The following is a 25503-nucleotide window of genomic DNA, read 5'->3' on the forward strand; positions in this document are numbered from 1 at the left end:
AAGTAAACAAAATAAAATTGTTATCGACAAACTAATCCTCGATTGTGATCCTTTCACAATGGTCGTATCCACACGAAATTATGAAAATTGTTACCATTTAGAAAATAGGTTCTATCAATATCTTTAAATTTAGAAAATTATACGTTGACGTAAATATGGTAACGCTATGTACATTGCCATTCATACGAATGTAGACAATGTCTCTAAAACAAATTTATTCAATTGTAAGTATCATTACTTGGAACTAGTTATGCTACTTGTAGGCTTACGTGTATCGTATTAAATTTTAGAAATCTTAATTCTAACACAGTGTAGGTATTGTTGTTATCGATAGTTTCTCGATTATGGATTTTTATTCGCATCCCAGCACAGATTTCTTGCAGCAGTTGCAACACCGCGGAAGCAGAATCAGAGGAGTCCGTGTGGCGGGATAGGGACGCTTGGCGATCAACTCGTGTGCCGGCAAGTACCAGCGCCCTCGGCTGTCGTACTTGGGCCCCTCGGGTAGCAGTACGTGCCGATGACATAGTTGGTCCTGGATATAAAATATTACAGTACTCCAATGATGTTTTAGTAAATAGATATGTTATTAACGCGCAAAAAGTGAAGACTAGAAAACGTCCTAATTGGAACGTTTGCCTTAAGTCGTTTTAAGTAGGAATACGTTATAATACATCATAATTAGGTCGTAATACGTTTTGCGTAATTAAAACATCTAGTTATCCCTTTTACTTATTGTTTTTATCAAGCTATCCTTTTTACTTTTAACGAAATGTAAATGTAATCTAAAATAAACGGTGCCCGGCGCGGCACACTTTTTTCTGTTGTTTAGTATGGATATAACATATCTGTTTATTAAAATATCATTGCAGTACTCGCTTCGATTGTATCGATGAAAAGGTATTATTAATTGTCATAAATAATAATATTACATGTTCTATATTAAGTTTTCGATCACACTCACAGACTGCATTATACAGTAGTATTACATTTGTTTTGTCTCTTGCTCTAATTTACCTTTCAGATCGAAATAGTAATACCTACAAGAGATTCCTTTTTACTTGTATGGTGGTTAGTGGTTACTGTTTTACCAGACGATTTTGTTGGTGACTTACATAAGTACTTTGAAATAATCATACCTTCGCCCGTTTTTTGTGCACGCGGATACCTATAGCTGGCGCCATATCCAGCAGGTCAGGGTTGGGCAAGTCGCCATCGTTTTTGTCTCCGAATCTATTAATATTTTTAACTCCTTTAGGTGTATACTTCGGTTTTAGTAATTCAAGATCAGGCATGCGCATCGATCCCTTCTTGAATGGAGCCTGCGTCAGCGTCGCTTGCCGATTGCTTACGAATTTTTTTAACAGGCCTTGGTTTTTTTGCATAAACTTTTGAAATTTATCAATTTTATTTTGATTAATAAAGTTCGGAACTTCAGTGGGGGGTTGTAAGTTCAAGTTTTTTATGGAAGAAGTGCGCCAAGATAAATTTTCTATCGGGTGGAGTATATTCGGCATACGGCTCGGTTTAGGTACTATTATATGATGGCGCTTGTTAGACCTTGAGTGATTTATTTGAATGTTTATTTGCGGAATACGTATTGTGAAGAGAGTTAAGCCTTCATCGGTGCTTTTTAATATCAATGGGGATTCAGTAAAAGGCTTAATTGTATCCCCGTAGTCATAGTCTCGGTCTGATCCGACGCTTTTCCTTCTATAACCTTTTTTAAGTGAAGTTACGGATTTATTTATTGACTCTTTCTTTTTGTCTATAACAGCATGTGTTTGTTTGTTATTCAATACCACATTTCGTTGGATCATTTCCTTATAATCATCGTTGTTACGTTTAAGGTCTTGCTTAATTGCTTCTACGAAGTTAATATTACTCGTTGCAGTACTTTCAGCTAAAACATTGTTCGGCATTAGTTAAGAAACTCGCATCAGCGAATGAAATAAAATATCTTTAATATAGAAGTAGCGCATAAAATACGGACCAGTTTTTGGATTATCAAGAGAAACAGATTTACTCTCACAATATGTAGCAACTGTTAGGACGAGGAAATTGAAAACGAGCATACTGCTCGATATTAAAATATAAAAAATAACTTTCTAGAAAATAAGTCCGAGTAATAAAATTTTATTGTTAGTGAACAGGGTACAATAAAACGCAGGGCAAGGCAAACGAGCGCTTTAACAATATCCGCTGGACGATAAACCGCTTTCGTCGGCGCGCGCCACTGATTTGTTTGGACTATTTTAGTGTTAGAACTTTTTATATGAAATATGAATTCTCTGCCAGTAGGTTTGCACGGTCAATTTTCGTTTCTGAGCTGTTATCATCGCAACACAACTAACAACAGGGCCAGACCAGACTATGATTACTCTGCTTGCTGACTTTTGATTTACATTTAAAATTATTTGCCCTGATACCCCCACAAGGCAACGGGATGCAACTGGTAGCAATGGTGGACAGCACAGAACCGGATGTAGAACCAAAGTCTATCAATTAACTACCTCGCTGGTCCTATAATTAACCTGAAAAGGTGTGGACCCCGAGGTCCTGTTTTTAAGTGCACTGATGGCTCAACCCAGAAAAAAATAATCTGTAGCAGCACGACGTTCAAAATTTGCAGTGTATGTTAAGTTTGGTACCTACTTGAGAAAGAAACAAAAATATCTTTATAAAACATAAAAAATACGTTCATAGGTTATAGGAGACGATCTGTATTTTTTTTTTTCTCGCTGGAAAAACGCTTTACGCGCTTCCCCCACGTGATGGAAAGTGGGGGGGTGTGTGGGAGTCCCCGGAGCCCTGGACGCCTAGTGTGCCCAAGTACGCCGGGTTTACCCACTAAAAAACCAGCGGTACCCTCTCCGTCTTTCGGCGGACGCCACGGGATCGCTTACGCATGCTACCGTGACGCCTTGACGGTCGAGACGATCTGTATCTAGAAATCAAGACTTATTGAAGTGTTCTTATATTTACTATTCGTTATGCTATACGTGTACTCGTATACACAATACATTTCATATTACACCTCCGTCAAGAGTTAAGCACTGTTCAAGTTTCTATAGAGTAAAAGGCTTACTAGCAAAGCCTGGCGAGAATTTTTACGACGCTTCTAAAGAACAGCTTATTAATAGAACATCGGAAGGAATTGGTTTCAGAACCTTTCTTGAACGGAATTAACTATGTACCTACAGCCCATAATAAATGCAAGAATTTTGAAGAGACACTCGTAGCTTTTAATTTTATTTAAATTGCACACATCCTATATCATAGATTCCCAAACGAGAAATTTTATGTAACATTTCGTTATTTCTTGTAAAATATACTTAAAAACGTAAAAACATATGCAACAACCATAAAATTGATAAACACATATTACATTAAATAATGTACGAGTGAAGTATTTTTGTTTATTCGAAAATGTCCTCAATTCTCTAATTTATAATATTCCGTGTTAGAAGTCGCGAAAGGAGCCGAGGTATTAGTTAGAGTTTGTTGCTCCTATATCAGTGATTTCTGTTACTGTTGCGTTTCCGAATTCGTCAGCAGCCGCTTCGGGATCACTTGTGTTCACGACCGGAGGGGGGACTTCCTCTTCCTCGGTCATAACCTCGCCATGGTCGTGCATGTATTGTCTTCTCGAGTTAGGAAGTCGCAGCTCAGGGAAAGGTCCCTTGTCGAGGTTAACTATGGCCACCCCTTCCTTGTTTTCTTCTTGAATGAGTCGTGCTTGACCTGATCGTCGGTATTGATGTTTCGCCTAAAAAATAAAACAAATATAAAAGCTGATGAATCTCTTACAGCACCGTAGAGACGTATCCTATTTTGAAGGATAAACCGTAACAGCTTATTCGATTATTCCTATCCTTAAGAGTTTAGATTAATTGTAGGAGCCAAATTTCTGAGATGTTTGGTACCATGGCCGTAGGCAGGTGGGGGTTTTGGGGGTTCAAACCCCCCCCGAAATTTTTTCGCTAACCGCTATCGTATTATCAAAAAAAAAAATTTGCGCTAATTAAACAAACAAAACGGAAGTATTTATTGATTTCTTCAGAAAATTAAGGCGTTTTGCCTAGATAGGACGATAAATCTAAACAAAATAAATCATTTTACCCAAAGATTAGAGGCAATAATAATCATACCCTTATTCACATTTTATTAAGTTACTAATTTTTGATGTCATAATTACTAACATGACGTTAGTAATTTTAGATACTAAAGAAGATAAACCTTTTACAGAGTGCCATTACATTTTGAAATGTGTAAGACAGATTGTAAAATTTCTGATACATTCTATGTACAGGGTTATTGGTAATTCGACGTATATCCGTTAGGAGGTGATAGGGGTGACTATTTGAAATAATTTTAACCCTCATAATTATGCATAATCCAAAAGTGAACCATTTTTGAGTTATCACGTTTTCAAATATTTAAAAAGTGTATCAATTAAAATCTATTTTTTTCTTTTGTTTTATAAAAACGATTAAACACTGGATATTTGTCAATATTTAAACAATAATTATTGGTCCAAATTTAAAAATGCGAGGCGGAACACGAAATTATTTCAAAATTTTTTTTCCTCAAAAATGCCTTAAAACTAAAAAAAAAACGTTATAATAAACCTTGGCCTGCAGATTATTTTAGAAACATAACCGTTTTCTTAGCTTTCCAAAAATTTATGAAAAGAAGGAAATTATTTCAAATCAATCGAAATAAAGTTACCAGAAAGGATGTTGGTGGACATTCGTAGTCGAACACGAACGAATTCGTACTAAAGGTCGCTCTTTAAAATTCCCTTAAAATTGGTTTCGGACAACAAAACTAAAAATAACAACTAATGAAAAAAAACTTACTTAATACAAATTTAAAATAAAATTTAGGAACAGAAATAGTTCAATAGCTAAATTATAAATAAGACATTTTGTTATATAGCTTAAATAAAGTATTAATAATCGAATCCGAGAAACTCTCTATAAAAGAGCACAGCACACACAGCATGTTCTACAGTGTATAATGCAGAATTCTATCCTTACTATTCTCATAAAGAAGTCCCTGAAAGGAAATTTATTTTTTATAAATTTGAGCTTAACGGGTATTCAGGAGTCACGTCTTACTTGGAAAATAACTCTGATCTATTAGATTATTAATGACATTTTCATTAAAAGCAGCCGAACTCCTGGAAGACTACTTTGATGCATCCTATCCCTAAAAGAGCAACCGCCCAGACCCGTCGAATTATAGGCCAATAGCCATCACCTCCTTGTTTCGTTTCCATCGGGGTCGTTCAGCCGGTGATCTTCTAGATTACCTTAGTCATAGATGGGCGGAATCAGTTGAGAGAAAGTGGGAGGCATTGGCGGCCAGTCTAGACATAGCGAAGGCCTTCGATAGCGTATGACACAAAGCGCTCCTTTCGAAGCTTCCTTCCTACGGGCTTACCGGGAAATTATGCAATTGGATCACCAGCTTTTTGGCAGAGCGGAACATTAAAGTCGTTATATGGTGCATGCTCTGATTTAAAATTTGTTAATGCCTGTGTTGCACAAAGCTACGTTCTATCACCCACTCCGTTTCTTCTGCATATCAGTGACTTGTTGCAAATCTGTGACATTCACTGCTATGCAGATAACGTACTGTAGACACCTCATACACTGGCTGGGCTAATATTTCTTGGGAGAACGTTGGAGAAAACCGGAACAAACTTGTGTCTGAAATCGAGTCTTCATTAAACAAAGTCTCTAACTGGGGCTGTAAACTTAGGCCATATATGATTGCTATTTTGCTATTAAAATATCTGACGGCGGGGAGGTACTCTCCCTTAGTAGTCCCTTAGGCTCACTTAGCAGTTTCGAACCCCCTGGCTAAAATTAGTCCACTTCAACCCCAAAAAGGGGCAAGTTTGCGCGTTAGCTGCTAAAAAATTACCATTTCTCGTATCTCCACGATTTCAGAAGATTCCAATAGCCGCCACAGCTAGTATTGGAATACTTGACGTGGATATTTCGAGCCTTATTCAGTTCCGTGGTCAATTGGAACGCAAAGCCAAATTGGCATCAAAAAAGCTCGGTGTGCTCAGCAAGCCATGACAGTATTTCACGCCGGCCCATCGCCTAAAACTATACAAGACGCAAATGGAACTCCACATGGAATATTACTCACAACTCTGGGCGGGTGCTCTCCAATACCAGCTTCTTCAATTTGTCCGTATCCAATGCAGAGCGTCTCGAATCAAGCCCTTTTCGACTTGCTTGATTTTTTAGCTTTGCGTAGAGATGTTAGATCACTCTGCATCTTCTACTTTCGAATATTTCACGGAAAATGTTCGGACGTATTGTTTGGATTTATCCCGGCTGCGGAATTTCACCTTCGGACAACTCGTCAAAATTCAAAGTTTCGCCCCACCTTAATGTTCAAAAAACCACAACAGCACGATTTTTAATACATTTTCTACGTTGCACAACCACTCTGTTGCACCAGCATTCGCCGACGCTTTTTCCGAACCCGAAAAAAAAGAGCGTACTCCTTCCTTAAAGGCCGGCAACGCACCTGCAAGCCCCACAGATGTCCATGGGCGATGGTAATCACTTTCCATCAGGTGAGCCTCATGCTAGTTTGCCCCCTATAACATAAAATTTAGCCTTCGGTTGTCTTTTAAATAAATGTGTATAAATTATGACTAATTTTAATATACCTACTTATGCTTATTTTAAAAAAAACCTGTTGCTTTTTTTTCCTGGAGCACGAACCCCCCCCGAAATGTAATCCTGGCTACGGCCCTGTTTGGTACATGGGTACTTTGGTTTTCTTACGGCCTATATAATATATTTAAAATACAAGATGTTATTAGTAGTTACGTCTAAATGAAGGCTTAACATCTTTACTGCACGTTCCTTTTATTGGATTATCTTGAACGAGTCAACGATATCGGGTATATGATGAGTACTCTACATCGAAGTACCGTATGATCACACGGGTTATTTACTTACTAAAATGTCGTATCAATTTGAAAGTGGACAACCTTTAACATCTTGTACTTTGCCGTCGATTCTGTTCGATAATACTCCTCATCACTTTTCTGCCAAGGTAACTTGTCATCGTCGATGTAATACAAAATATCTTTCTTCGATACAACGAGCCCAATATTTTTTTTATTGTCCTTCTTAAGTTCGTTGATATTAGAGGTGAAGTTGTTTTCTTCGTCTTCTCGTTCATTGATAAGAAGATCTGACACATAAAAGTTCTTTCTAGTTAACTCTTTATGTTTTCTGAAATAAGTACTAGTTGTGTCTTCCAATGAATAATCGGAGTTATCGTGCATCAGCTGACGACGTAATGCGTTTATTAATGACTTTGGTTTATTTTCACGCATGTTGATATCTGCAAATTATGTGTAGATATTTAATTTTAACCAAGAGAAGAACAAAGAAACAATATCAATACCGACGATGTCGCTCAACCGATTTTTGCCTTAGCGCCTAACTCTACAAAAGTTTTACAAAGGGTTCATACAGGGTTCCAATGCGACCGGCACGGCCTAGGAATTGGACGCATGATCTGCTTATAAACTAAATGCTGAATAGTTGAAAAATAACAAGCTACATTACACAAACACAACTTTACCTGGATATATCTTAAACTCAGGAAAAGTCTAAAATGTTTATGGAATAATGTTTACCTACTCTGTAATACGATATTTACCTTCATTGTCACCACGAGCGGTTACCACTAGAATTATTGTCACCATCGCAGTAGATACTCGAACTACTAACAACATGGTACGCCATCAATCATATGGTTATGTCCATAATATACTTTCGATTTTTTTTATGTATTTATAAGTGTATGGAATATGTTTAAAATATAATTTAAAATGATAGTCCTTTTTTACATTCCTTCTCTCTAATTTAAAAAACAAACTGTGGAGTTATACACATATAAATTTACAGTTAAATTATAGGCCTTATTGAATTTGTTAATAATAACGGATAAAATCAATATTTTAACAATATATTTCCATTCGCGTTTACTTAATAATATTATAAAGAGAAGTGCGAGCCTGGAAAATAAATAAAGAACACTCTGATTTCATTTTAATACAGAACAATAAACAAGCGATAAGCCGCAAATATTTTATTTCGTGCAATAAATAATGTAGAACTTTCGGATGACGCCAGCAGCGGTTCCCGCGACTTCGTCCGTCTGCCCGAGTGTGTACTCGTATGTTGAGATACAACATTTACTTAGAAAATAAAGTACTTTGACCCGGTCGCACCAAACCATCAAACATCAAACTGAACTCGTTGATTTCTATTCAGTGTTGCGCGCTGCACTACAACACATTTATGATATGTGGGTAGTGCAGAAGATTAAAAAAATAACGGTTTCTCTTTTTGTTTTGTATTTCCAACTTAATTGTTGTATGAATGCTATATTTCGTTCAATTATGTGACTTTTGTATGGATATTGTTCGAATTCACAGTAAGACGCAAGGTAGGTAAATTATAACATTGGAATAATATTTGTTTATATATATACATCTGGAAATCAATAAAATTAAAGGGGGAAAAATGGCTTATTTTTTGTGATATGGGTGGCTAACGATCAAGTGGCTCACCTGATAGTAAGTGACTACCGCGCCCATGGACATCTTCAAGACCGAGGCACTTGCAAGTGCGTTACCGGCCTTAATTAAATATGTACGCATTTTTCTTGGAGAAGCCCAAGTCGTAAGGGTCCGAAAAAGTCTCCAGTCAAAGCCGTGTTTTCAACAGAGTATAGAAGGCTTACAGTCGTGTCATACTATTTAACAACAATATTGTAAAAGGAAAATAAAACTTAATATACGCTAAAAGTGCGGAACTATTTCATCAACGTGTCTGTGTGTACTGGTAGAAAATAATAACTGTTGAGTTATACTTGTATATGTATGGTCGTATTTTGTGACCCGTTATTTGTAAGTTAAAATAGAACGAATGCGATTGTCTGAATTGTCCGCGTATATCATTCAAGCGACACAGCGCTGTCTCCTCTGGGACAGCGGGGGCGTGCGGGGCCGCGGGCCGAGGGGGGGGGGAATTGTTTGGGGATAAAAATTGCTTTACAAATGGACAACATTTGGGCGCGGGACCGGATAAATGAGGGGTGTTAGTTTTTGTGGATTAGCAAAGAAATATTGTATCTGTAATGGATAAACGGTCTCGTGTTCGAAACCTATGTACTGTATATAATATAACTGAAACTGTCCGTGTGTGCTGAGACATTATGAAGCGTAACCCACACTGACGAAACAATACAAGTTACATCATCGAGGCTTGTATTTGGCTTACGGTGCACACAACACGAAGAATTCACACAACGAATTTTTACAATTGACAGTTATTCTCGAGTTACAAGAATTTTCATGTAAAAACGTTTCAATTCTGTTTTAATTAGAAATAAAATTTGCAGTAATAATAAATCTTCATTATATCATCTAATCAAATTACAACAGCAAAAACATACAGCGCTAGTGGATCTCTTATAAGAAAGTTCTCTTGTGACCAATCGTCGTAAGCGCCGGGAATTTCATAGCAATTTTTCATTCGACGTAGTCTAGCAATATGGCGTCCATTTAGGTTTGAAAAGTGATATTACGATTATCAAATATTTCAGTCACTTTACTAATTGACCACTGAAGTTTAATTTAAGAACACAGACAGCATTCGGTTTGCCGTTGGTATCTAGTGTACAGTATATTTATAGATGGTTTAAATAATTCTTCTTTGTTGTCAGTTCTAATTATTATTTCGAGTTAACGAGATAACTGTATGGCATACATATCATAAATGCTTATATAGTTTTCACTTGACTTCGCTGTTCAAGCTGATTAGTGGTGTGTGTTTGTATAAAATGACATGTGTTCGTATGTGTGTGAGCGAGCCTATTTGTGTGCGAGTATAATATTCCCAAACCGAAGCTCTGTAGCTCGTTAGAGTACAAATTGCTCGATCACACTAATTTATTGGGGACAAATAGGTCGAGCACTTAATAAATTTCGACAGTCTCTTGTTGGAATATTTGGAAATTGATTAAAAGGCGATTTTAAATAATCGAGCGCATGGCAGGGCGCCAGCCGAGTGCAGCGATTAGGTCTCTTACGCGGGATTAAGGCGAATGATTGAGGACCTCGTCTTGAGATAACAAGCGATTACATGACAAGGTTTTGTCTTCAAACGGAGACACAGTACATCGGCGATAACTTACAGACGCACTTACTTTAAATGCATAGCTTTTTGCGATATAAAATTACAGCAAGCCAAGCAAATTATTGAATTTTATTTAATTAAAATTGACTGAATATTGCCTGCGGGCCGATCCTGGGTTTTCTCGAAATATTTAATTTATGAATGCGTTACAATATTGATTCGAAGAACTTGACAGAATCTTCTTGTATTGAGTTTATGTCGATACTTCCACTTTTTCATAATAACCACACAAATATAAGACACAGCCCATAAAACGGGCATCAAATGAAACGACTTACTGAGAATACAAATGCGAGTCTGTAAACTGAAAAAAATGGTTTTAAAAAGGTATTTGTGTGTAATGGTTTCCTTTACGAGTATTGTACGCACGGTACCTTCCGCCTAAGTTTAAACAGATTTGGTGTTATTTATTATTATTAATATTTATATCGCAAGGTTCCCATTTAATTTTGACTAATTTCCTTCTAGAGAGTAATTCGAGAGGAAGATTTTAATAGTACGTGGCCAATATAGTAAAGAAACACTGATAATTTTAGAAGTTTCTAATGTGATGTCGTAAATTAACAAATTCTGTAGTATATTTAGTATCAGCATTGAGCTCGTGCGAACCCGGGGCGGGTCGCTAGTCAAAAATAAGAAACGTATTATATATCAGACAATTTTTGAAGGAACATTTTATTACTTTTTGAAATATTTGTGTTACAAATATTTGAATGGCAAAGCAATGTAGAGTTCGAGTGAGAGTGGTTACTGGCTCTTTGTGCGAAGTTCGTTATATGCGCATGTTTTTTTTCTAAGACAGGAGCTAATTTCAAGTTCTATTGCCGCAGAGCAAACAAAAGACGCTCTTAACGCGAACAGGATGAGGATCATAATTGTCCGAAGGCCCTCGCTTGCTACACTAGCATAGAGATTTTAGTTTTTAGGGTTCAGTAAATAAAATACGAGAACCCTTATAAATTGTTTAGCTGGAGGCCTTCTTAAGTCCCTAACTCGAATAATTTAGCTTAGTTGTAATGGTAAGTTATGTAAGGAAGTTTTTTTGGGAGCATCGAAGTCTCAATACGAAGAACGCCTGAGCCAAACTCGAGAGTATTCGTTCCTACTGGATATGATTTCTAAATATCTGGAATGACACATTGGATATGTTATCCACCTGAAATGAAGGTCACAGCTTCTATATCGGAAAAGCTTCAAAGATATTTCACGAAGTGCTTGATTTTCTTTATAATTCATATCGTGCAAGGAAAAACATAGTGAGATAACTTTGATCGAGTATTCTCAACCCGGCACGGGAAGATTCAAGCTTTCGCGCCAAAAACTTAAGATGTAAATTTCCAACTGCTGGGCTAATGACCTCCTATCCCATTAAGGTGAGGGCTTGGAACATATTCCACCACGCTGTTCCAATTCGGGTTGGTGGAATGAACATGTGGCAGAATTTCAATGAAATTAGATACATGCAGGTTTCCTCACGATGTTTTCATTCACCGCCGAGCACGAGATGAATTATAAACACAAATTAAGCACATGAATGTAGTGGTGCTTGTCTGGGTTTGAACCCGAAATCATCGGTTAGATGCATGTGTTCTAACCACTGGGCCATCTCGGCTCTTCAGATCAGCTGGGGTACGTTTATTTCCGGTTACTTTTAACTTAACTCCGTTTTCTGTGTAAGTAGTGTGATATCACTTTATACATATCGAACTATCTCGGCCCTGCAGATTGCAATATTTACGGCTGCGTTGTCTCTTCCGTAGTTAGCAACAATAGACGCTCGTCTTCGCAATTATAAGGAGCAAGGCGTTGCTCATTTGTATTGCTCGCAAGCTCGAGACCCAAATGACTCCGACAATGGCGAGCAGCTGAATGGCGGTCATTGCGAACAATTACCGGTGTATGGGCAACACGCGCGGCATTGTCGCCGGCGCCTCAACGCTCTGCTCGGATACATTGTGTCAGTATTTGCTGAATCGCTCAGGATACGTTTCATGTCCAACGCTAGTTGTCGCTTTAATCGTTTCAATATTAGACAATACTTTGTTAGGTTAGCCCGCCCTAAGATTATGATTATCGATAATTATTATTATAACTTTATTAAATAAATTTTATTATAGTCTACGTGATTACATAAATGATTAAAGAATATGGTGTTAACATTCGTCAACGCTCATACAGAATATGTAAATAAATTTATATAAAGTATGTTTGGCATAGTATATAAGCAAGTCTGCGTTTTCTGTCCGGCCCTCATATAAACAGAATTAAAAATAATGTCCTGATCGCTTTTAGTTAGCTATTTGCACAAGATGTGTTATAACGCACAAGTTCTTACGCAAACACAGGTCAGCTCAATTTTCTCAGTCTCATACTCGGATGTGACGGCAGGCAGAAGCGACCGTAGAGAGATCAGGGTTGGGGTAAATGGCCTGACGTGCTCTTCGAAGCACTGTAGTTCAACTGTGATAAATCTACCTACTCCCGACTCGGTCTCAGGTCGTCGTAGGAAGTCGAAATGTGCAGCCGTACAAGCTGACCACTAGAACGACAAAGCAGACAAACGATCAAATAACTTTTGTTAAGCGTTAATTTATTACTTCGTCACGAAGAGATTCGAAATTCGAAATAACGTTGAGTAACGTTGTCTAATTAATAGACAACGGTGCATAGCACAAAGCAAACGCCAGAGGCCTATAGGAGCAGGCGTTCAGACGAGAAATCATAATTTCGATAGTGTTCGTCATAGACTCAGTAGATCGCTTGTGAACTTCAAAGGCGTTTGTGAATGAAGGTCAGTGAGTATTGAGGGCAAGTGAGGAGCGGGGAGCGGGGAGCGGGGAGCGGGGGCCGAGGGCGGGAACTGACACTCGTCTCGAGTACAGATCACACGATAGAGGTCGGGAGTCGGGTGTACTTTGATACACCACAATCAAATTAATAGAACGACTTGCTTATGAAGATTGCTTTTGATGGAATTTGAATTCCAACAGTTATAAAATAGTTATAGACCAAGACAGGCTATTTACTAATATCCAGGATGTACTATTTACTTATCAATCTTTTTCTATAAGTCAAAAGTTCATATCGCTTATTGTTAAATAATAAATATTGGGTTAAGCGTCACCGCTCCAGCTCCGGCTACAACAACGATGCCCCATCGACCAAGGGGACCGAGAGCTAACGCTCCTCGTGCTTGTAAATGCAATAAGTGTACTTATCTTGGATTGTAAACTTTCTACTACTTAGTATGCCTCTTGTTTCAAGGGAACGACTATTTCCACTGGTCCATGTAGAGTCATAGAAATGTTATATCAGTGTTCAGTCTATTCCTTGATGATTTTATTACGAACGCATTATATGTCGGCGCGGCGCGGCGCGGACGAGACGGCGACGCGACGACGCGGTAACGACTCTACGAACGTGTTTAAGATATTACTTTGCATGTCAAAGCGTATATTCATCTCGGCGTCGGTAGCTCAGTGCGCCGCGACGCGCCTCGAACAGATTACATTCTTTTTGTAAATCCAATTGGTTTTTTCATCGTTCCACGATTATCTTGTTTTCTAGGCTGATTAAAATAATTACGTATTTCATACACAATTAACAACATTAAATGCTTAAATATATATGAACTAAAACTAGTAACTGTATAAATCTTGACCGCGTGGAATGGTGGCAAGAATGCTGGTAGCATTTCCACGTTGAACCGCAATCCCGATCCTCTGGGCAAAAATGAACTAGCCCTCTTGTCACCAGTGGAGGCAATGAGGCGAGGTGTTATAATACACTATTGATAATAATCAATAAAGAAATGATTTGAATAATAAAATTCTAAGAGAATTTTATAATACGCGATTTTTTATAATACGCTTCTAATTTTATTATTTAACTAGCTATACCCGCCCGCTTCGCTGGGCATTAGTCGCAGAATTTTTTTCAACTTTGTAATTGATTACTGATCATCAACAATGTACAAATAATAAAGAAACAAATAAAGAGGAAAAAACATGCGATATCTATTGAAATTCTCAAAAAAAAAATTTAATATTCATCATCTATTTCATCTTTTTCAATGATAATGTTGTCTTAAATTTTCGCGATTATTACACATTTAAATATGGTCACGGGTAGACTCTACTACCTACCCGTGACCACGAACACTGCAAAGTGCTCGAAACGTCGGGATGTTTAAAAATTAAAAAAATAATTAATATACGCGATTCAAAATCCGTTATAATTAGTTTCTTCAATGATGTTCTCGATAGGCTACAGATTGGTCATAACACTCATAAACTTATACGATGTTATATAGGTACGATGAAATTTTTAATTAAATTTCTATAGTCTGTAAACGTTTGCATCAAACCAACACGTCCTCTTTTATCCGGTTCTATCGAATATCGATGTTATTACATTTGCAACCTTGTTAATACTTGCGAACGTACGTAAAAGCATCCTGAGCGTATTCGTGCATATGTCTTGGACTTCTACTGTACGAAAATCTTTGTCCAATATCAGCAGCTACTTTATCATTCGATATTGTATCTCGTAAATAAATGTACTCTTTGGCTCAGAGTTTTTCTTTGGCGAATGTAGTTTAATCGTTCGTTCTCGACCATAGCGTACATGTCAACAATGAATTGTTAAAACAGTTGACGACACTTCAGAATATATTTATTTATTTATTTAGGCACACAAACAGAATATAATTCGGGTTACATTTGAGTTACAGTCTAAAATTATTTTTAGCTTAATTATATTCCTAAACATGTGTACACGGCATACTCATATTAAAAAAACAATGTTTTAGTCAGGTGCTACATTAGTTAGGTACAATTCATAACTAATGAATAAATAAGAACATAATAAATTAAATTCAATTACTTAATTGCTAATACAAAAACTTAAATTAAATTAAAAATTGTTTAAATTAAAAATTACACTAACAAACATTAGAAATTAATTTAAATTACATTCATTAAGATAACAATAAAAAAGGAGCAAAAGATACATTAGATACATTCAATAAAGATTGTGTAATAAGTATAATTAAAAATAATAAATAAATTGTCAAAATTATAATACAATTCAATAAAAACTACATGGCAATTAAATGGCAAAAAGTAAGAAAGAAAAGTCATTGGAGAGTTAATCATTGAATCATCGATATAATATGCCTTACCCTATTTTTAAAACTAGTAAAATTGGGATCAAATATATCTAACATGTCACTGTGTTTTGAGAGTAAATCATTGTATGTGCGGCAGAATCTAACAATTGGATTATAATATGATGTATTATTGATGTGAACGCTGAGGACGAAGGTATTTAAATGTGGATGACGAGATCTAAATTTGATGTTGAAATTAATGAGCGATAACAAGGCCGATGAGTCGATTCTAGAATGAATTATTTTGTGCAGTGTATAAAGTTCATTACATGTACGTCTTTGTTTCAGCGTAAGCATATTAAAATAGCTAATTCTATCTTCGTAACTGTTTATCTTACTTTGCAATCCAAATTTGCGGCACAAGAAGAAAATAAACCTTTTTTGAACGCGTTCGATATTGTCACTGTGGATAGAATAGAAAGGCGACCATATTGTCGAGTTGTACTCTAAGATGCTACAAATTAAAGATCTATACAGATGAAGAAGGCTACAAGGGTTTTTGAAGTTTTTTGCGACTCTATAAATGAAACCGAGAATTTTAGTACTCTTCACAGTTAAGTATACATAATGATCGCAAAAACGCAATTTTTCATCGAAAATTATGCCTAAATCTCTAATTGTTATCTTCCTTTCCAGACTAATACTGTTAAGACTATATTCAAAATTGATTCGTTGCCTCCTATGGCTAAACGTTATGACGTTGCACTTATTTACATTCAACAACATATTGTTTTCCTTGCACCATTTATCCACACCATCCAAATCTGATTGAAGTTTTAAAGCATCTTCGACATTATTGACAACAGAATATATCTTAAGATCGTCAGCATATAATAAACAAGGGCATGTCAATCTCTCCACGAGATCATTAATAAATATAATGAAGAGCAAAGGACCTAAATGGGATCCCTGTGGGACACCGGAAGTAACTTTAACTGGAAGAGAAACTTCTCCCTTGATTGCGACTAACTGACTTCTATTATTGAGGTACGATTCCATCCAACGTAGTAGGTCACCATGAATACCATATTGCCTTAACTTCATGCACAGTATTATATGATCAACTCTATCGAAAGCCTTTGAGAAGTCAGTATAAATAGAGTCGACTTGCGATCGCTTGCCAATAGCACTGCACAGGTAGTTTTTATACTCCAGAAGGTTAGAACATGTGGATCTATGTTTAATGAATCCATGTTGTCGGGGAGAGATAAAAGGTTCAACGTGGTGGTATAGCGCATCATAAACAATGGATTCAAATATTTTTGCTAAGCAAGACAATATACTAATCGGCCTATAGTTTTCGCAACGAGATTTATCACCTGACTTATGTATCGGTATGATATGTGCAGTTTTCCAAGCAGATGGGAAAATACCTGAGTGAAGAGATTTCTCAAAAATTATTGAAAGAGGCAAACAAAGCTCTTTGCCACACATTTTGATAAAAATCGGCGGCAAACCATCAGGCCCTGCACCTTTGTTGGCGTCAAGCTTATCGATTTTGCGAGCAATTTCTTTTTTATTTATTTTAATAGTATTGAGAACGCTATTATATTTTTCGGAGGATCTGGAAAACGATTTATTAGCATTAGCATGTAAACTATCTGAGTGCAGTTGATAAATTGAGGCAAAATAGGCGGAAAATAATTCACAAACGCCCTTATGATCTTGAGAGATAAGATCGCCGTATTTCATTGTTTGTGGAATAGACTTGTTTGCCTTTTTGTTGTTAACAAAGTTCCAAAAATGCTTTAATCCATTCGCAAGTGATGATTCTACTGAATTGACAAATGTATTATAGTCTTTATCCATAAGTGTCTTACATCTAGCACGAAGCATAGAGAAGGTGTCGTAGTCTCTTGGATTGCCATAAATACGATGAAGACGATGGTATTTAATCTTACTTTTCATATTTCGTTTTAAAGAAGCAGAAAACCAAGGTGGGTGATATGAATCTCTATTTTTAGAGTAAGGGGTAAATTTGATAATAAGTTTTTCAAGGATATTATAGAACTCCTTAACGCATGCATCAACGTCATCAGATGACAAGATCCCTACCCAATTCATACTTTTTAACTCGGCCTTCAGCTCATCGTATCTACATTTGAAGAAATTAAACTTTCGGGATTTATTTAGCTTAAGATGTTTAAAATTTGAACTTTTTACGTTGAAATCAATAACCAGAGATGGATGATGAAAGTCTAATTTACTAAGCGGTTCCGACTCTGTGACTAGTAGCTTTTTGCATGTTGAAAGTACAAGATCTAAGTACCGGTTGTTTTTGTTGGGCGTGTTGTTAAATTGATGCAAGTTACACAAAGATAAGGTTTCAACAAGGAGACATGCCTTCCGGTCACAAGGTTGGGTTGGGGCTAAAAAAGTAGTGTCTGGTGAGCTAAGCCAGCTTAAAGAAGGAGTGTTAAAATCTCCAATTAACAAGGTATCATTTTTACTATTTAGAATAACATTTTGGCAATTTTCGTAAAAAAGTTGGATTGAGTCCAGACGCAGATCTGGTGGGAGATAACAAACACATAAATTAAGAACTCTTTTGTAATTCCGATAAATAATATTCAACCAGATATCCTCCACTTCAGTTTCCCACGACGATTGCCGGATAATATTTATATTCTTTTTCACGGCTACGAGAACACCTCCCCCACTGCATTTGGCTATATTTGAGTCAATTCTATCTCTCCTAAATATATTATATCGACTATCACAAAGTTCATTATCAAATACACTATTATTTAAATTAGTTTCAGTTAAGCATATAATATCGTAATCACTGTTAAGTACATTCAAATAAAATTCATTTAATTTAGATCTAATTCTATTTACATTTTGATAAAATATCAACATATTGATTAAAATATTAAAAAGCAAAATATTTAGTATTCCGTATGACATATGACAAAAGTTAATGAATTAAGAAAGCTTATTTAATGAGTCAATATTTTTAATACAATAACTATCTGCTCTATCATTTTTACGCACATATATTCGTCCGTATTTAACCCAGACATATCGGTACTTCAGTTCTTTTGCCTTAAGTCTTGTGGCTGCATGCAGCGCTTTACACTTGGGCGAGAGATGTTCATTAACGTATATATTGGACTTGTCACCTGTCAGGCCTAAATGCGACGTATTCAATTTGTCATCTTTATGGGATTTGTTAAAACGGTAACATGCAGACAGAACCTGATCCCTTAACAGTGGAGTAGGAAGTGTAATTAAAATGTTGCGCGGACGGCTTGATGAATTATTGAACTTGGCGACTCTTCTACATGATATAATACTTGCTTCATCTATTTGGAAATTTATACTTTTGCAAAGGTTTTTGAACAAAGTAATTAAATTTTCATTCTTATTCTCGGGAACAGCCTGTATTTCAAGATTTCGGCTACGAGTTGTTCTGTCGATCGATTCGAATTGACTATTTAAAACACTTATTTCTTTTTCTAGCTTTAAAGTTTGCGTCTCTAAGTTTCTTATTATAATATTCTTGCTTTCAAGTTCAGTTTTCAATTTGGATTGCTCTTCACAAATAAAATCAGTTGTAGTTGTAAAATCCTCCTTTATGACTTTCACCATTGTAGCTATTTCCGTTTTAATATATCTCTTAACTTCTTCCAAAATCATGGATCGAAAATTTTGCATGAAGTTATTAAAAGAAGAGTTAAGTTTTTGATCTAACAAGTCACTTATTGCTTCCATCGAAATTGTGTTTCCTAATTCGTAACTTGTACTGCTTTGATTTGTATCGTAGGACATATTCATTGGTTCGTCGGACAATGGTAACTGGCTTTGCCGTACCGGAGTATTTAAATTGGATGTTCTCTTTCGCCGAGTGACGTTATTACAGGTTGGACACTGCCAGGCTGAACGCACTTGTACCGAAAGACTAAGGAAATGATCGGTTTTAATATTTAAACATTTATAATGATAATGCGACCGATATTGACAGCACTGCAGGTAGTCGTCAGAGTTTGTATCGGTATTGCAAGCCGAACAAATCATTTTAAATTATAGAAAAATTTTCAACTTGCACAGAGGTTTGAACCATCGACCTCTTGAATGCGCTCTAGCGAAGCAGTGACAAAAGCCACTGAGCCACAGCAGCTCTACAGACACTTGCGAAATTGTAGTATCGGTTGTAATTAGATGGTTGTGAATGATTGGTTCCAAGGAGTTCCTTTGTTTTTAACACGATGACACATCACTTCGTAAACGGTTGTAAAACACTTTCAATGGAATATTTTAAACTTTCAAGAACGATAAATATATAACACATATATTTTTTACTTATATTTTTGCTTTTATTTCACAGATCTTTACACGATGAGTCGAATGATATACGTTTTAGCACAAACTAACAACTTTTTACCATTATTTAAGATTTTAAAACGGAGAAGCACACAAAGTACATGTAGCACCGACAATAGCGCACGCGTATATATCGTAATTGTATAGTTAGATTGATTATCTCTAATCATTATACGATACGCAAAAAATCGATACAACTAACTCCTCGATGTCACAGAGTCTGTCGTGACAATATTTTGATACAGTCGGAGATGATATCTATCTTCTGCTCGCATAAACATAATTGGATAATCGTAATAAATGTCATACGACTGATATGTTTCAGCGACACCTTAATTGTTTTTGTGTGATAACAATACCTCGTTTTGTAATTTCTGTACCGACAACAGCTGACTTCAGGAGCTACGGCAGCATTAAAACGCCTTTCATGCTCTGCATTCAATGGCGTTCTATCTGCATTGATAATGACTTTGAATCATTTATTTTTCTAGAGCAGTTTTAAAATCTTTAACTAAACATTTATTTTCATAAAGCATAATCCTAAATTTAGCGATGATTTCTTGATTAGTTGTGGTACGTTGTCCATGGAATAAATGTCCAGAAACTGTACAGATACTGGAAGAAGTGAACCAATCATATGATACACTTTAAAAGTAGACGCGAAATTATTGTATTATACAATATTTGGTGCTCCAAATGATGTCATTTCAAAGCAAAAATTGTAATTTCTAATATGCTGAAGGAAATATTCAGAGTCCTTAGTAGTTCCCGTAACGTAGATAAGAAGAGGTTCTGGTGGTTCAACCAGTTGTGGTAAATAAATTTTGCCAGTGGAGTAGCACATACCAGCAGTTTATCATAGTACATCATAGCGTGACAATATGGGCGTACTATATTTATTGAACCAATGATCACATCGGGATTTATTTAGATTGGTTCTAATTCTTGACTTAGTCTATTCTAATCGTTGATCATCCAGTCGTTGGGCTCGCTCGTCAGGTTTTACAGTATCTCTCGATGAAGATGCTTGTTTGTAAATCTGGAACTCGATCATTACGTTGACTAACTGTTTTGGCAACTCTCAAAGTAGAAATTCGGATTCTATTTGTTTTTAAACGTATTCCTTGTTGGTGTGTTGTTACGGTAGCTCTTTTGGATGACGCTGCGCATATATTGTTGATGTTCCGATCTTTTGTTTCTTCAATGGCATGGTGGTTTCTATTTACATAAATGATTTGATTCAATGATGATCAATGATTTGGATATTTTTATTTCATATTTTAATGCATCGTGATACGTAAGGGCCATCGTTGCTTATTTTTAATGATACGGATGAAATAATCACTTTCTCCGTGAATAAATACTTGTACGTACTCATCTTCATGACAATCGGTTGAACGGTGTAGATATATTTATATCGCAGCGCTACCTGGTGGGTAGTTACATCAATGGGTATAGCATAATCTCTTTATTCATTTAATCTTAATGATCGATCAAATCGTTTCTGAGTTTATCGATGATACACATACAAACACATCCACTTTTGTATATAGATAGCTTACCATTTGCGAAAGCACATATTTATCATGTATACCAATTTTTATAAAGATCGGTGCATCTGTTCTCGAGTTATAGCAGAACATACAGACAGACAAAAATGTCAAAAATGGTAAAAATTATGTCAGTCAATCATATAAAGAATACGTATGACGAATTACGACAAAAATAAGTATACAGACAGACTCTAAAGATTCATATAGTAGTATAGATTCGGTATTCACGTGCGATAGCTTTATTATTAGCATATTTCATGTATAATTTTGGTGTTTCTATACCGATTTTTCTGCTTCTTTTTTATGGAATAGTTAATACTGTTAACTTTTTTAATTTGGGATGATTGAGAGTGTTATAAACGTAGGAATAGACAAATATAATCAGAAAGCTTCGAACTACTAAGCTATTGGGAGTGACACTTGTTATTGTGAGTCAACCATAAAAGATAGACAAAGGCTGTCATAGGATATTTTTTAAATAATTTTAAGGAGAACATTTCCGTAATACACAATTTCTATGTAGCTTTAACCATTAAGGTTGTACACGCGATGGAAGCTTAAAATATGGAGTAACTTCTCCCGTTTTTCCGACATTTCCCTTTACTGCTCTGCTCCTATTGACTGTAGCGTAATGAAAAGTATACTATAACCAGCTCAGGAGTATGAAAAATAATTGTACCAAGTTTCGTTAAAATCCGTCGAGTAGTTTTTGTTTCTATAACGGTTATATGGACAGACAGACAGACAGACAAAAAATTTTCTGATTGCATTTTTGCCATCAGTATCGACCCCTTTTCAACCTCTGATAGTTATTTTGGAAAAATATTTCATGTACAGAATTGACCTCCCTACAGATTTATTATAAGTATAGATGGAAACATAAAAATTAAACCTATATTATTATTTTAAATCAAAAAAATATAGCATGTGTAGATTTTAATCTAATACTTATATATTATAATATTTCAATCTGTCCATTGAAATGTCGCTGTAAGAAACAGGTTCAAATCCGGGAAAGTTTCACTCGAGCTTCTGTTACTTAATATATTTTTCTTCAAATTTATCGCGGACGTCATTACCGCGTTACTTCATCGTCGGGCCCGAGATGATTTATAGACACACATCAGGCACAGGAACATGCATCCTGGGCTTGGGAACACAATATCGAATACACTTCGCCCCCACTGGGCAGCCTGAGCTCTAAAAACTTATGAATAACGGAAAATACTTCGTTGTGTTCTATTTTTAACTTTCATTGCAGAATTTTAATATGGATGTTGTTACATGCTAATAAAAAATATTACTAAACTAGTTCTTCTCAATAAGGTATATTTTCGAGACGTATTCCTACAATTAATTAAATCTTGTCTAATGATAATTCGAAAGTGCTAGTACGCTAGTACATGGCGATTTAGTTGATTATTAAAACATTATCTGAGATTACTGATACGCTTCAGAAGCTGTAATTAATGAGACGTTCGAAAAAAAAGTAATCAAAGCGAATGTAGGAGCGGCAAAACATGATTCTAATTTGAATGCTGGCTCGTAACAAACCGCGGTTGATCACTGAATGGGGACATTTACCAAATTGCCATCGCTCCGAACCTTCCCCAATAACAATAAATGATTTCACCGCGGCGGAGCGGGGGGGGGGGGGTGCGGCACTCAGATCATTAGCTCCGGCGCGGAGACGGAGCCACTGGGCGAGCACGTGCGAGCGAGCACTAATGAATGCAAATAAAGCATTGGTTCGTTTCTTCGAAATCGGGCGTTCGCTTTTATTACTCAGCTCTTGGAAATCGATATGTCATTACGACTGGAAATTGTTTTAAAGCTACGGAAGTGCATTCTTTACTATTTTAAATTATAAGTAAACACATTTTGCTTGGCGACAGGACCCTGTCCTAACCTGTCTGGGTAGGCGTCACTCACTTATCAGATATTCTGTGTCCAAACAGCAATACTTAATGTTGTCGTGCACCAGTTTGAGGGGATGAGTCAGCCTGTGTAACTATAATAAGGGATGTAACATCTTAGTTCCCAAAGGTAGTCGCGCGTTGGCTATGATGACCAGTTACCAACAGGACTATCATGAAAAAGAAGGATCAGTCAAAGGTCACGTGGCATATTCACTTAATTTTCAAGTAGCTGATTGCAAATGTTTACATTACATACTCATTAGACTAAACATGTAAAGCCATTGGTTCTGCGGCTGGAATCGTTCCGGTTGTATCGGAATTACCATCCCATCGGAATATGAGTGCAATTGTTTCTGTGCAAAAGTGTACTTGTACTTTAGTTTGTCCTGTGCGGTAAGGTTACCTACCTTGAATTCCGCTGCGGCGAACATTATCACCTGGGCAATATTTTAAAGTACATTTTAACACATTATTCACATTATTTCACCTCGTCTGTACCTGACTTTATCCGAATAAGCCTCTGGGACAGCGATTAAGATGATTAAAAATGTTTCAACGCACTCCACTTGAATATTTATTGAGCCAATTTCAATATCCGAGTGATTTCCAGGTCCCTGAAGTACGACATAATTGTTCTAATAACTTATCTAAATAAGAGTTTCTTCTTGGCGACTTAGGACTGGCGACTTGGGTTGCACGTTTCGGTCACTTGTACGGAGAGACCAGAACACACAAATGTGTGCGTGTGTGTGTGTGTGTGTGTGTGTGTGTGTGTGTGTGTGTGTGTGTGTGTGTGTGTGTGTGTGTGTGTGTGTGTGTGTGTAAATATTATCTTGTCTTTGAATATTACATTAAATTTATGTCTGAACTTACTTATTAGCATGAGAATTATTTACTTAAGGTCAAATTAGGTAGGCAACTTATATTTTGTAAAACTTTTTACAAGCTTTTAATTAATTTGCAATGTAAGTCTGCACGGGTCAAATCTTGCAACTCAACTTAGAAGCATCTTATGTTTAACCGATTGAGCTGAAATTTTATGTACACGTTCAGATTGGATGACAATGCACGGTAAATTGTTTGATGACCATTTAAGTCCTACGTGACAGAGCACCCGAGATGGTGGGTATCTTTTTTTAGTGTATTCCTACTAAATGGGTTTCAAAGGATAACACTTGCTGCGAGTAGGTAAGTCAAAAAATAAAATGACGTCACTGTATGTCAAATTTTGTTCAGCGCAAATCTCTGCCATCAGGTTTAAAATCTTGTTATTAGAATTCTCTACATAAGCCGATGTTGATTGTACCTACCAGAACTTACAACCTACTACTAGATATTCTACTACCGCCATACGTAGTATTGTTGTCTTCTGTTCCCGCCGCAAACTTTTATACCATGTACTGTTGTAAATCACTTTTTTTTTTTTTTTTTATGGCATAGGTGGCAAACGAGCAGGAGGCTCACCTGATGGAAAGTGACTACCACCGCCCATGGACATCTGCAACACCAGGGGGGTTGCAGGTGCGTTGCCGGCCTTTCAAAAAGGAGTACGCTCTTTTCTTGAAGGTTCCCATGTCGTATCGGTTCGGAAAAACCGCCGGCGAAAGCTGGTTCCACAAAGTGGTTGTGCGAGGCAGAAAATGTCTGAGAAATCGCGCTGTTGTGGATTTTCGGACATCAAGGTGGTGCGGGTGAAACTTAGAATTTTGGCGAGATGTCCGAAGGTGAAATTCAGCAGCCGGGATTAATCCGAACAATTCCTCGGAACATTCCCCGTGAAAAAATCGGTAGAAGATGCAGAGTGATCCGACATCTCTACGCAAAGCCAAAGGATCAAGGAGATTTTACTACTACTATACTTCAAAGTATATTTTGTATTTTCAAGACCACAAATAAAAGGTCGTTTTCCTCTCAAAGCCTTTAGAGTTCAGACCAGTGAAATTGTTGCCTGACATACATATGTTTATTAAGTATTGCTTCTATTTTTTTATTATTTTTTTTTATGTTATAAGTTGGCGGACGAGCATATGGGCCACATGATGGAAAGTGGTCACCATCACCCATAGACAATGACGCAGTAAGAAATAGTAACTATTCCTTAAATCGTCAATGCGCCACCCCACCAACCCTGCGAACTAAAATGATATGTCCCTTGTGCCCGCAGTTACACTGGCTCACTCACCCTTCAAACCGGAACACAACAAAACTGCGCACTGTTGTTTGGTGGCAGAATATCTGATGTTTGGGTGGTACCTACCCAGGCGGGCTTGCACAAAGCCCTACCA

The 25503-nt window shown here is 36.6% G+C and overlaps 2 protein-coding genes across 2 annotated transcripts; both read right to left on the bottom strand.

Moving 5' to 3' along the window:
• Nucleotides 1-319: 319 nt before the first annotated feature.
• On the bottom strand, nt 320-2187 carry LOC124540805. Its single transcript, XM_047118524.1, has 3 exons — nt 1994-2187; nt 1140-1903; nt 320-535 (listed from the first exon to the last, which is right to left on the bottom strand). The coding sequence occupies exons 1-3, from the start codon at nt 2073-2075 to the stop codon at nt 353-355; spliced, it is 1029 nt and encodes a 342-aa protein (XP_046974480.1). The 5' UTR covers nt 2076-2187; the 3' UTR covers nt 320-352.
• Nucleotides 2188-3410: 1223 nt separating this feature from the next.
• LOC124540810 lies at nt 3411-8047 on the bottom strand. The gene is made up of 3 exons (XM_047118531.1): nt 7708-8047; nt 7028-7386; nt 3411-3769 (listed from the first exon to the last, which is right to left on the bottom strand). The coding sequence occupies exons 1-3, from the start codon at nt 7781-7783 to the stop codon at nt 3491-3493; spliced, it is 714 nt and encodes a 237-aa protein (XP_046974487.1). The 5' UTR covers nt 7784-8047; the 3' UTR covers nt 3411-3490.
• Between the last annotated feature and the right edge of the window lie 17456 nt (nt 8048-25503).

The sequence above is a fragment of the Vanessa cardui genome, chromosome 26, assembly GCF_905220365.1.
Source record: "Vanessa cardui chromosome 26, ilVanCard2.1, whole genome shotgun sequence".
NCBI lineage: Eukaryota > Metazoa > Arthropoda > Insecta > Lepidoptera > Nymphalidae > Vanessa > Vanessa cardui.